The following is a 14,070-nucleotide window of genomic DNA, read 5'->3' on the forward strand; positions in this document are numbered from 1 at the left end:
ATTTTATGCCTGCTACGTGTCGAAACAATTCGGTTGTTGGATGCCGATGCATTGGGATGATTAATTCCCTATCTGACATGGCGGCACACGAAGAGCGAGGAACAGAAGATGGCTGATTGTTTAAACAGTTTGTATGCTATACATTTCAGTGGAAATATCCCAAATTATGACATAATCGGTCTTATAGAGGATTACTTTCTGGAGGATAATGGTAATTATCCTTCGTTTCAGTTTGTACGAATAGAAAATCGACGAATGACAAAACGTTAAGCACAATAAGCCACGAAAAAAATCTCTCAATGTGTTACTCGCGCTGAAAAGAGCAATTGGGATTTTTAATCTAGCCTAGCAATTATTAATAATAAATATATATATATATATATATATATATATATATATATATTTTTTTTTTTTTTTACTCCAAATGTTACAAAACAGTCCAGAAAGAGATTGAGATTTTCTATTGATGTGTTATATATTAATTAATTTATATATGTATATTAAATGACATTTTCTACTGACATTTCATTTTACTAATAAAGTTATACAAATCTTTACAGTGAACTGACTTTGTAAATCAAGTTCTTATGGTACCCAGAATTTGAGAGTATGTATATTAACCATAAGAACTTGATTTACAAAGTCAGTTCACTGTAAATATTTGTATAACTTTATTTGTAAAATGAAATATCAGTAGAAAATGTCATTTAATATACATGAGAGAATTTTCCCATAACTGTCATAATTTCACTGAAAATGGGTATACTTTCAGCTGTAATGTGGTATATGGCATATAGTCAGGATAATTATGATTCAAATGCATTGGGGGGGAAAAGTTTTAAAAATTAGCTTGTTTTTACATTGGAATTTCTCAAGAGCATGATTTTCTAATGATGGTCTTAGTCAATATTAAAGATATCACGGTTATATTCACAGAATGTTCTTTACATTATGTAGGATGATTTTACGTAGAAAACCGTGAATAACAAAAAAAAATTACTTTAGCTGGGTTTTCACAGGCAGGGTCACAAATGTACTTTACCTCATTTAATTATTTTCTCTTTTATTTGGATGTTGATGGATAAGATTATTTGCAGGGCTGCACGATTTGGGGAAAATGTCATATTGCGATTGTTGAGGCCAATATTGCGATATGCGATTGCGATATAATAAACAAATGGTTTCATGAGTCAACTTGCTTGGTTCTCAAGGAAAATGTACACAGATTAGTGATAATGCTGAAATGTGTGTTTCTCAACTCAAACTAGCAACAACAACTAAATGCACAGTGTTTTCAGATTAAAATAATATTTTTTTTTAACAAAATGAAATAGACATCTTTGCATTACTAAAAACTTGTTAGTCTAGATAGTACAATAGTATAAAATAAATACAGTGACAACATGTTACAATGTTTACATGGTACAATGATTGGTAGCCTACAGTTTTTATTATTGTTTGACAAATTTCAAGATTTCAATTCAAATCTTGTGATTTGATTCCGATCTTGATTCAATATCGATTAATTTGGATAAATATTAGCGACAGTAGATACATATAAATTCTTTTCAAGAAAAAAACTCACCTAATGCTGAAAACATAAAGAGAGCCCTGTCAGCTGGTATTATTATTAAAGGTTAAAAATAACTCAAATTAAATATAATGTGGTTTTTACTAGACTATAATAACAACGTTACAATATTTTAATGATATAAGTAAAAATATAATAAATATTTAATATAGTGCACATATTTCGCAAAATACAATTTTTATATATAATTTGTCTAGCCAATTAACGTACTATCAAATGGCTTTCCTGAGGTAAATGTAACATTGTGTGACATTGTTCTCCAGCTGTTTTATCACTCTTTTTCCGCGATTGAAAAACACCGATTGATCGATATGTGAGGCATAAACATTTCGGTAAGTTGTACTGTATCTTTCAACACACCTATTGTTCATTCGTGTTTATTTACTATTAACTAGTAAAGAGTAAGAGATGTCCGGTTCACGACCACGATCTGACTGCCACGTCACATTTACCAGCGCCAAACCGCTATAGTTTGAATTTCGTAATAAAATTGACAGAATCTGAAAGCTGAGAATTAGTTTCATATCAAAAGTAAACTGCTCTGTCTAGTCTGTTGGTGTCAGTGTCCTCTTTGCTTCGCGATTTTTCTCTGCGTTAGAAAATGGATGTGTGGGGTGAGCGTGTGAAAAGTGTCAATTGCTTGAGTCTCACGCTGTCGATTATCTTATCGCCAAAATATATACCAGAGGTAGAATTTTTTTCTGGACACCAGTTCAGTCTCCGTCTGCTTGGCATCCATCTCCGCCTGTTCTCCGTGCTGCACACCGGAAAGTCATGACGTGACCATACTCGCCACACGTGCCACTGCCTAAACTGAAACTGTCTGGTCTTCTTTATATTAGCAGTGTAGAAAATGGGCAAACAGCTCTCAGAGAGAATGGGTTGTCATGTCCACACATGCATTTATTAATTTCATAAAATCGCAGCCTTTTGCGTCATATAATCGCATAGGCTTGACATCGCGATATGATTAATCGTGCAGCACTAATTATTTGCAATATAAATAAGTGTGGTCACATTTACTATTCAGCAAATTTTTGTGCGCAAAACACAGCCATTTCAATAGGAATCCAAAATATGTCCCCACACAGATTTGGCAACAGGTTCAGTTGGTCACAAAGATTCACTGTGTTGACCAACAGAAAGCTGGCTGGTTTCAAAGTGACTTCTGTATGAATGGTGCTTCATACATCGCTAAACTAATGACAATAGACAATGCACCTTTTTGCCAGCAAAATTTCATTAATGCGACCAGGAGCATATTGTGAATGGGTGCATCCAGCATTACAAGTTAAAAACAACAGGCTTAATTCAGTAGACCTTTAGAAATAGGATTGCATAAGCCACATTTCTAAGTAGTTTACGAAAATAAATGTGCAAACCAGTGAAATTCCAATAGTAATACAGCACTACAATTGTTACTTACAGCAGCACATGCCTACATGAAAACGCACTTTCATTATAATCAATCTACATTGGAAGCATCCATCTGTATCCACACTATAGTTTTCTGTTTGCCGCTTTAATTAAAATCACACCAAAGATATAAGAAGGTAAACAGTATAACAGAATCTTCCCATTGACATTTCTACCACCACAGGGTACATATCCCATACCACCCCGCCCTGAGGATGGAGGCTGACACTTAAGAACCACTAATGAAACTGAACATCATGAATATTATGGATGACGGTGTCTTTTTTTAAAAAAGGAACTAGTTCTGATTCTGACTAAGAACCAGTTCTTAATTCTAAACCCCATCTGCAAATCTACAAGAAAAAAGAAAAGAAAAAACTAAATAAAAACACTGGATTGATGCAATTCAGAAAAGTAAGGAAGAGGAAAGATGAGGAAAAATAGAAATAATGGGAGAGGCAGTAGACGGAAAGAGAGAGAGTGCTGCAGTGAGACACGGCCTTTGTGCTGCCGTCAGCCGAGCAGAAGCGCTGAGAGAGAAAGAGAGAGAGAGGGGGGGGCTGGAGGGCTAAGAGTGGGTGTGTGAACAAGAGTGCAAGAGACAGACAACGAAGGGAGGGAGAACACGAAAAGACAAAAATACAAGTGAAATGTATTTGATACACAAATCTTTTTTTTTTTATCTCTTGGAAAAGCATGAAATGCAATCTAATATACTGCAGCTTTTCTTGCATCGTGCTTGATTCTGTTAATTAAGCTAACACACAGGATGAGGGAAAAACTGTGCAACAGAGCGCATGAACAAGAGCAACCTGAAGCCCATGAACATGAATAAGCCACGCGCACACAGGAAGACCCAGAATAGCAACAGGAAACACGCCCCAGACTCTGAATACTGCAAAGGCACAGCCGCGCAAAACAGGCCGAGATCTACGCTGAACCGCTGCCTTCTGAACAACATTCAGATCACACAGAGAGCAAGTTAAAAAGAGACTGCAGCAGAATTATAGACTTTTAAACTAATTACATTGTAATCTAGTTCATAAGTCTGTCAAGAGAAAATGTCTGTTTCCCATTAGAACATTTTTTACATTTTAAAATTAAATACTTCAATCTGGTGTCCAGTGATAAACACTGCAGTAGTGCATGTCAAAGTGCAAAACGCCATCACATTGCGAGAGTGCCAACGTGTGTGTGTGTGTGTGTATGTATGTGTGTATATATATATAGATATAGAGATAGATAGAAGATAGATAGATAGATAGATAGATAGATAGATAGATAGATAGATAGATAGATAGATAGATAGATAGATAGATAGATAGATAGATAGATAGATAGATAGATAGATAGATAGATAGATAGATAGATAGATAGATAGATAGATAGATAGATAGATAGATAGATAGATAAATTGAGATACAAGATTGTAATTACCTTAACTCGTAGATAGATATAGATATAGATAGATATAGATATATAAATTGAGATACAAGGTTGTAATTACCTTAACTCAGAGATAGATATAGATATATAAATTGAGATACAAGGTTGTAATTACCTTAACTCATGTATATACGAACAGTTGTAATTATGATAAATCAATAATTGTGTAATCCTCAGGAAAATAGGATTGATCACAATTGTTAGTTTATATCTCAATTCTGGCTTGTTTTTCAGAATTTCACATTTATATTGCAAATTTTGAAGGAAAAAAATGTTCGAACTACAAGATATTAACTAAAAATTACAAGATATAAACTCAGAATTTGGAGAAATAAAGTTACAATTGTGATAATTAAAAGGTCTTTATTACTTTATTTTTTTATTCCGTAGTGGAAATGGGCTTCCATAACATTCCTTTAATCTCCACCGGGCAAAAATCTTGTATCTGATTATTTGGAAAATTACCATTCACTCCCCTTCACAAGACACAATTTATGAGGCATCATTCATGTTCATAACTCAAACAGTGGAGGGTTGAGCAACAATTGTTGAAATCCCTAACCCTAAGCATGAGCAAGAGTAATAGTTAGGCTTGCTTTAGAAAATGCTATTAATAAATATAAAAGCTACAGAATACAAAAAAAAAAAAAAATTAAAGAGTAAAAAGATGGCCATAAATACACCACTCTGCAAACAGACAGCACAAAAATGAGAGCGTTAAAAAAAGGTAACTGCAACAAAGACAAAACTGTTAGATGGGAAACTAAGTGAAAAGGAACAGGACAGAAAGATTGGAAAGATGGATGGAAAGAGCCGCAGACATCTGACAGTACTGGAGCACTTTGCACTCGTGGTCTGTCAGGGTGGTAGTGCTGGAGAAAATGCGGGTGGTCTTAAAATGATGTCAGCCATTGGGGTTCCTGTGTGAAACTTGCTTGCTCTCTCTTTCCAATACACTTTTCCTCCATTTACTTCCATTTATTTTTTCATAATCAATTTCCTGCCTCAATCCATCCTGACGCCCTCTTTCTCCACTTAATATCTATTTGCTTTCATTCCTAGCAGTGTTTCCTACATAATTCAACTTTTATTTTTTTATTTTTTTAAGGAACTAGTTCGGTATAAGAACCAGTTATTAATTCTAAACCACATCTGCAAACACTGGATTAAAATGTGCATTGCAGAGTGTTGCCCAGTTGCACATGATTGACGGGCATCCAACAATAAAAAATAAAATAAAAATAAATAAATAAATATTTATATATATTTTTTTACATATTAAGATTGCATATAAGATGATATGATATTGTGATGTGTATCATGAACTAGTGGCCGATACCAGGCCTTACTGCGGTTTTATTGTCGTCTCACTGTATTCCACCTCAATTTTCTCTTCGCGTCTCTCTCACGTTCCCAACGGTCTGTGCCCCTGTGAGTCAGAATTACTACTCCATAAAACCTTTCCACTGGGACGAAGAGGGAAAAAACTAACGGGCATGTGACAAGCATGTGACCTTCCCCTCCAGGCCTGAGCACATTTACTTATTATGCATCTCAGAATAAGATCCTGCAAAAAGATCATGGACAAAGTTTAAGGGACGATTCAAACTGAGCACTTACAGGACACTGAGGATATTGCCTTAGAAAGGAAGAGTGTGTAATATATAAAGGCAGCGGGGGAAACAAGGGGCCGGGGGTGATAGACCCCTGAAGTCACGACGGAGTTTAGAAGTACAGAGAGGAGGCGGATACTGCTTCGGATTAGCCGCACTTTGAGGAAGAAGCACAAAAGCCCATCAGAAAGGAACTGGAGGAGATTAGAAAAGACTGAAGGAAGTGTTCATGTTCTCTCACACACAAAAAGGATATATCACTTCCAGGGCATCCCACATTGAAATCCCAGGCTATTGGAAATCTCCCCCCGCCAGATCTCTCTCACTCATATATGCGGACATAAACACCATTATCATCAACCAAATGGAAGAGGATTTGATTTGATCCTCGACTGATATGAACCACACTGCATTGAGATTAATTTGGGAAATGAAAAAGAAAAAACATAACTCAAAACTAATTAATCAGGATCACAGCAAAAGATGCCCAGTCTTTCTGCCTATGAAGACACAATCTGGGGAATCAGTTTTTTGGATTCAGATTCTCCCCAGTATCTGATCAGCTCCAGCTTTCTGTCTTTCTCGATCTTGGCACGTATCAGCATACATATGACTGAGACATTATGGTAAACCAGAGTGCGTCTACAGAGGAATATGCCAAATGGGTATTAACTAAGACAAATGCAAGCTCATGAAAAAGCTGTCTGAAGGTAGAATCTTGCCAGCATAAACCCACAAGTCCAATGTTTTTTGTTGTCAATATAATTGCCAATCACTGAATGTGGCTTCACACTTATTTACAGCAGAAAAACTTTTAAAAGCATCAGTGCACTAGGTTATATAAGGCACAGTGAACTGTGGTTGTGCGCTGTACTGGTTTAATAAAAAGGTACTAACATCCCTTTAACATGGTGGTTCTCAACCAGGGCCCAGAAGGGGGCTCAGCAAACATCCATGGGGGCACAGGATGATTTAAAAGTATTTAAATTAATTAATCTAAACACTTTAACAATCCAACTATAATCTAATTAAAATAACACTTTAAAAGAAAAATACTGCGCAACCTGACAGGTTTTGATCTAATGAGGCTTTACTGTGGACAGGGCTAACCAACAGCACATGATAAGCCAAGCAACAGAATATATCTTCATTCACCATGGTTGAGTGTTTTGAAGGTTAGAGAAGTTACTGTTTTAACCATTAGCAAGATTTTAGAACAGCAATACTAAAATCAGTAGCCTCATACTCACGTTTCACGTTTATGTGTGTGGCCTCAGTGACATCAGCCGAAACAGATTTTTTTTTTTTTATAGGTGGAGCGAGATGCATTTTTTAAAAGATTAAAAAGGACAAACTTTTTAATTCTTTGAACAGTGTGCAATGATTTCACTGATTTACACAAAGAAATGGCTTTAGAAATTCAGCTACAGCAGCCACAACTAAATCAAACGTTAAAGAATGTTGTAAATATCCTTCAGTGAAGACGGCAAAACATGCATGAGAACAAACAGTTCACAGAGAGCTGACAAAGTGTACAGTTGCTAGACTTGTTCATTCGTTGCAGTGTGAAGCAACAACTGTCAGGAAACCAGCTGAACCAGTTAAACTGGTCCCTATTCACTCTCTGAAATGTCTCAGCAGTTGGCAGCTTATCCACATTAACGTTCATGAAATCAGTCCTCAAAAACCAACAAATGAAGACTTAACCTAAAAGATCTTAAAAGTCTAATAATTCCAGGAGGTGGAAGCACTATATTTATGTATTAGGGCTAAAGACTTTTAGACTACAAGGAGTGGAAAATGAAGATGCTAAAACAAATAAACCCAGTAACAATACGCATATGCCCAGTATTTTTTCTCAGCATAGCAGTACCATTAAGCTTCTAGTAGTTTTGTTACACAGCTGGATATCTCCCATGCAGGTCAGGTAGTGATTTGGAGGGGTTTTACCTTTGGTGTCAGCCAGGCTAAAGTAAGCAATAGGGGCTAATCTACCGTGAGAGCAGAGCATGAGGGAGATGTTGATGGTAGAAGGGGTCAATCGAGGGCTACATTATTGCCTTTCCTGCAGGCAACCATGGGGATTCCTTGGATTGAATAAAATCTCGGCCAATCTCAGTCACTGGCTACGTAAGAGAAATAAATAAATAAATAAATAAATAAATAAATAAATAAATAAACAAAGAGGAGATCACATCCTGAGGGCATCCCCCACTGGCAGATACGAAACGATCTCATTTCTCTCTCTCACTCACTCATCCCCCCTTTTACTTTCTCAAGCCCTCGAGCTCCAGTCATTTGCCAGCTCTCTATAAGACACTTTTTCTCACTCTCATTAATTCTCAGCTTATTTGAAAATTTTGGACACACTGTTGCTCTGAATGAGCTATTTGTATCTGCTAACCTTATATGCAAACACACGCACATGCCATATCCTGCATGTTTTTTCACAGTGACAGTGAAGTGCAAACCTCCAGGTTTTTGCTGACCTGATTTCCAAAAGCAACTAATCTTGCATAGCCGACTTTTGGCGTCCATGCTTATCTTGGACTTTAAGTAAACCTAGTAACCAACATGTAGAGCATGATAAAAGGTTTATGCTGGGTAAATTAGACAAATCAAGATCACACAATAACACTCAGTTGCGAAAACGAAACAAAAGTTCTTTCAAAGAATGATGTAAGGATTTCTTCTATTTGCCCTTTTGGGGAGAGGATCCAATTTTTACTTGCCCTGCCAAAATATTCACCGGTCCCATCAAAAAAAAAAAAAAAAAAAAATTGCTGTTGTTTTGACCCATGTAACATTCTAATAAATAACCCACCAAAATTTGATACCAGTGATGTGTCACAATTTCCCAATTCAATTACCACAGCAAAAACTACAATAAACTTGAAACAATATTGAAGACAAGTGAATAGTCAATGATAAAATAAGAAAAGAACAAAAAAAATACAGGCAACAGCAAAAATAAATATACAAAATAACAAAAGATACAAATTAAACAGTGCTTTAAGTTTTTCAGGTCTCACAGTAGTATTCTAAGTATTAAGTTTTAACTACAGAAACTGAAAAATCAAACAAACGTAAAATAACACTGCACAGACTTCACTGTATAAATCAAATATAGATTAACATGTTAAAGCTATAAAAGTTGTTTAGTCAAGATGAGAGTGATTTTCTTTTTGTCTTTTTCTATTGCTGTCACTTTAAGAGCCAATGCATGCCTTTAGTTTCTCACCTGTTTAACGTTAAGACGTTATTAAAGGCTGTTCACGAGAATACTCGCCAGGATTTTGACATACTTTTGTTGTGTATTTTTCCGTGCAAGCACAAGACAATGCGAAAGAGAACTCCATTACGTACTCACCGAGAGCTGTCAGGCTCTCTATGTGTGCGTGCACAGAAAACAGCACGCAAGTACTGGATCGAGTTCTCTTTCGCATCTTTTTGTGATTGAATAGCTTAAAATCGATTGAACATTTAAATTGACGACTTAAAAAAAAAAACATGCAAAAAATTAACTTTCTTAATGACGCAGCACTGGCCTGATCGGGGCAATTCCGTCAACTGTCCCGAGCATCTTTCACAATGGCCCCAGGCCATCGGGCAGTCTTTATTGCCGAGCCCAGCTGCAATCTTTTTCATGCAAGGCTGTACAGAACACCACCAGAAAATTTAGCAGCATAGACTTTCAGAATTTCTACCCATCCAAACGTAACAAGTATATCAGAGATGTGGTCTAGCAGGCAGTGCTTATGCTATATGCTGCTTAAGTGCAGTTGAAATCCAAAACATCAGGTAATTTCACGATTCTGATGCACTTAGGGCAGGAGTGTCCAATTCTACTCCTGGAAGGCCAATGTCTTGCAGAGTTTAGCTCCAACCTGCTCTGAATCATTGCACTTGCCTGGAGGGTTTAAGTAATCCTAAAGACCTTGATTAGCTGGTTCAGGTGTGTTTAATTAGGACTGGAGCTAAACTGCGCAGGATGGTGGCCCTTCTGGAGCAGGACAGGACACCCATGACTTAGGAACACATAGTACAATATTTACCACAGGCCTCACAACTCACAAATCTTGATTAAAGGTTCAATGCCAGTTACCACGTAAACTACCTTGTAGCCACAGAGCTGATCCCTGCCGATCCCTGTATAATACTGGCTGTGACTACTGTCTTCCAGCCAATCACTATCCCAAAGACATTTTGAACAAGTCTGTATACATTAAGGCACAAAAGCATAAGCTAGCGGTGGTAAATAAACTAAAAATATTCTGATGAGTAACCAAAGCAGTTGCATAGACTTGATGCAAGAGAGCTTACCTCTTAAGCACTTTAAACTGTTTGAAAGCTAGCACGGCATTACGTTATTCTGGTTTGAAACATTCATGGTACTCACAGGCAGACTGGAAGGTCGTCCCTGCATGGTCTCCTCTGGACCACTCTTACCAGACACCATGGGCTGATTTGAGGAAGGAGCTGAAGATTGAGAGCTGAAGGAGTCTTGAGAAAGCTCCTGAGGAACAAAGTGATGATGACAAAATGTAGAATCATTTTGTAGAAGGGCAACAAACTCAGCACTTGTGTAAGGATAGCGTTCATCGAAGCAACTCCAAGTACTTGGACACTGTTATAACCTGTCAGATTTATTTTTGTTTTTACCTGAGGTGGCGGAGGAAAGCGCTGGAAGGGCGACTGCTGTTGTTGCTGAGACTGCAGCGGAGGGGTCTGGGAGTAAGGTGAGGGCTGACCCTGTCCTGAAGGTTGCTGGGATGACTGAGGTGGCACTGAGCTGGGCGGCTGTGATTGTGGTGGGCCCTGCTGCTGCTGTTGTGAAGCTCCCTGCTGCTGAGGAGGCTGAACTGGACCGGAGGGTGGTTGAGAGTATCCAGGCTGCGACTGAGACCCTTGCTGGCCCTGAGAAGGACCCTGTGACTGAGGGGGACCCTGGGACTGGGGGTAGGAAGGCTGTCCTGACTGTGACTGTGGAGTCTGGGAATATGGAGGTTGGCCCTGAGGGGGACCATGGGGGCCCTGAGGTTGCCCGTAAGAAGGCCCACTCTGGCCATGGGGAGGACCAGGGGATTGCTGGGAATAAGGGGGCTGAGAGCCTGGAGCAGTGGAGGGCTGTTGGGGGTATGGAGACTGCTGGGGGCCTCCGTGAGGTGAAGGGCCTTGTTGTCCATAGTAGCCACCTTGGTTCTGACCATAACTACCTGGGCCATGCTGTCCATAGCTCATCTAAAGAGAACACAATAAGAACCAAGTACTCCAATTAGCAAGCAAACATCAATTTTGCAACGTAAAACTATAAAATAGGCACATGATATATCTGTGACCATCCGTAACTGTCCGTATGCATTTTAATTCTTGATCACCAGGCACGCAAACTTGAGCAGGTCTTTGCTACTAATTTGATTTGATTCTGATTCACAAACTATCAATTCTATTTTAACAAGACTAATATATTCTCTTATGACAAACAACCAAATTGCAATGAATTGGCTATAGCAATAGATCATTTCTTCTGTATTGTGACGTACATTTAAGTTGATTGGATTAGAGATGTAGGTGTTGCACTCAAAAGTGAACCTGAGCTTGCAGTCAATTGTGGAGAGGCTGAGTTTAAGCAGACTTAATTGAAGTACTGCATACATACCAGAGACAATCACAACAGTGCATTGTGTTATTTTTAGAAATATTTTCACTATTATCATTTTCATTATTAAATCATGGCATTTTTTGTTTTATTTTGTGATTTCAAAACTTCTGATTGAAGTGCTTTTCACTCAAGCTTTTCTCATGGGCATGTGGGCAAACAGCCAGACGATAGCAGCAGAAGGGAGTGAGGAGAAGGCAGGGAGGAAAGTATAGCACAAGAAGGAACTGCTTGAAAAAGTTACCCGGTAAGACACTGTTTACATTCAGTGAGAGGGGTCAACTGACACTCAATTTAGAGCCAGCGTAACTCGTAAATAAAACTGAAACAGATGAGTGGTAGGGTGGACTGTGTGTCAGCAAACAAGTCTGTGCAGGGGCAGTCTGCAGCCTGCAAAACAGCAGACTTGCTACAAATAAACATTCACCAGCTACTTAAAGTTTCCAATGAAAATATAATAATAATAATAATAAGAAGAAGAACAACAATAATAATAACAATAACAACAACAACAACGACAATAATCCCTAGAGCAAATTATTACTACTATTCAAAAAAAAAAGCCAAAAAAAAAAAAAAAACTTAAAACAAAAACTAATTCATATGAATTCATAACATTACTCATTCTCAGTTACAGGTTATAAAATGAAAATAATTAAATGTAATTAATCCAAATATAATTACAGGGCTCCAGACAAAAAATAAAAATAAAAAATAAATGAAAGAGTCATTGGCTCATATAAGGGAACAAAATAAATAAGCACCAAATTATTTTTTTAAAGGGGTGGTTCGGGATTTTTGACATCGGACCTCATTTTTAAGTCAGCCTGGTTGTTATTCATCAGTGGAGACATTTTTTTTTTTAAATTATCCAGTCCTTATATTTGGATAGTTAGCCGATGCTAGGCTAGCGCGAGTCAATAGGTATATGTTAGCCAGCCATTATAAAGCGTTTTACCCACTCCACAGTGCACCAAACGCAAATCAATTATAACACTAGACTATCGATGCAAATGTCCGTTGAGAGAATAATGTTAGAAATCAAACTTACCTTTCATCACATTGCATTAGTTATAATTTGTTCCCTGTAATCATAAGCCTTTGTCTACAGCAGCAGCGGAGTTATATTGATTACCTAGGCAACCGAGTGAGCCGGTCCACACATGATGCAAGAGTACCGGCATTTACCTGCCGCAGGCACACTGTGTGTTTACTTTTTGCCGCATTACTAACCGGAGCATAGTAAAATTCCGCTGCTGCTGAGAAACTAGTTCCTTTGGGATCATTGAGATGAAAGGTAATGTTTGATTTCTAACATTATTCTCTCAACGGACATATACATCGATAGTCTAGTGTTATAATTGATTTGCGTTTGGTGCACTGTGGAGTGGGTAAAACGTTTTTTAATGGCTGGCTAACATATACCTATTGACTCGCGCTAGCCTAGCATCGGCTAACTATCCAAATATAAGGACTGGATAATTTAAAAAAAAAAATGTCTCCACTGATGAATAACAACCAGGCTGACTTAAAAATGAGGTCCGATGTCAAAAATCCCGAACCACCCCTTTAAGTGTCACAAAAAAAATATATATTTTTAAATTCTGTCATGTGTTTGTCATGGTCTGTTACAGCATCAGCGTTTTCATCCATCTTGTGGATGTCCTGGGAACTAAGATTCACTTAAAGTAGGAACTGAATTTATTTTCCAACTTGAGAACTACATATACAGTTACAAAGAATTGTTCTTTACACAGAAACTGAGCCAATCACCGTAATAATGTCAGCATCACTTGGCCAATGAGTATAGTTTGGCGGCCTCCTAATGCATCCTATAAAAGTTGTCGTATGTCTTGCACACACCCAATCTATTTTTCTTCATTAGTATCTGAGAGGTAAATTTGGTGAAAGACAGCTCTTCATAAGCAATCATACAGACGTTGTTGAATTTCATTTTTAGCTCCTTCCATTCTTTCTAATGTAGACAACAGGTTAAGTAAAAATATGAGGATTATGTCAATATACAATATATTGTAAAATGCCTCTTTCTATAGTTATTTTTCTAGCTGACTAACAAGTGTATGAGCATTGAATGGCTTTTCGGAGCCTGGGGTAAATTTGACGTTACGTGACATGATTGTTCTCAAGCTGTTTTATACAAGCTCTTTCCAAGGTCGAAATGCTGATTGAGCGATCTGTCAGGCCACATAAACAGCGCCAAAACTACATTTATTGCTTGTATTTCGTGATAAAGTTGACAGAATTTGAGAGCTGAAAGTTTATTCATTTTTTTATAAAATTAAATGCATTAAAAGGTGACAATTAAGTACAAAACTGCTAATCTT

At 37.5% G+C, this 14,070-nt stretch overlaps 1 protein-coding gene across 1 annotated transcript in view; it reads right to left on the bottom strand.

Moving 5' to 3' along the window:
- Positions 1–14,070, bottom strand: part of arid1ab (AT-rich interactive domain 1Ab) — a 110,259-nt gene that overhangs the window by 45,266 nt on the left and 50,923 nt on the right. Inside the window, exons 3-4 of the mRNA XM_081377340.1 lie at positions 10,729–11,307; positions 10,466–10,582 (exon numbers count right to left, since the gene is read on the bottom strand). Of these exons, the coding sequence (XP_081233466.1) occupies positions 10,466–10,582; positions 10,729–11,307 (696 nt within the window). The remainder of the gene's footprint in view (positions 1–10,465; positions 10,583–10,728; positions 11,308–14,070) is intronic.

This window comes from Scardinius erythrophthalmus, assembly GCF_964197995.2.
Source record: "Scardinius erythrophthalmus genome assembly, chromosome: 10".
Classification (NCBI taxonomy): Eukaryota; Metazoa; Chordata; class Actinopteri; order Cypriniformes; family Leuciscidae; genus Scardinius; species Scardinius erythrophthalmus.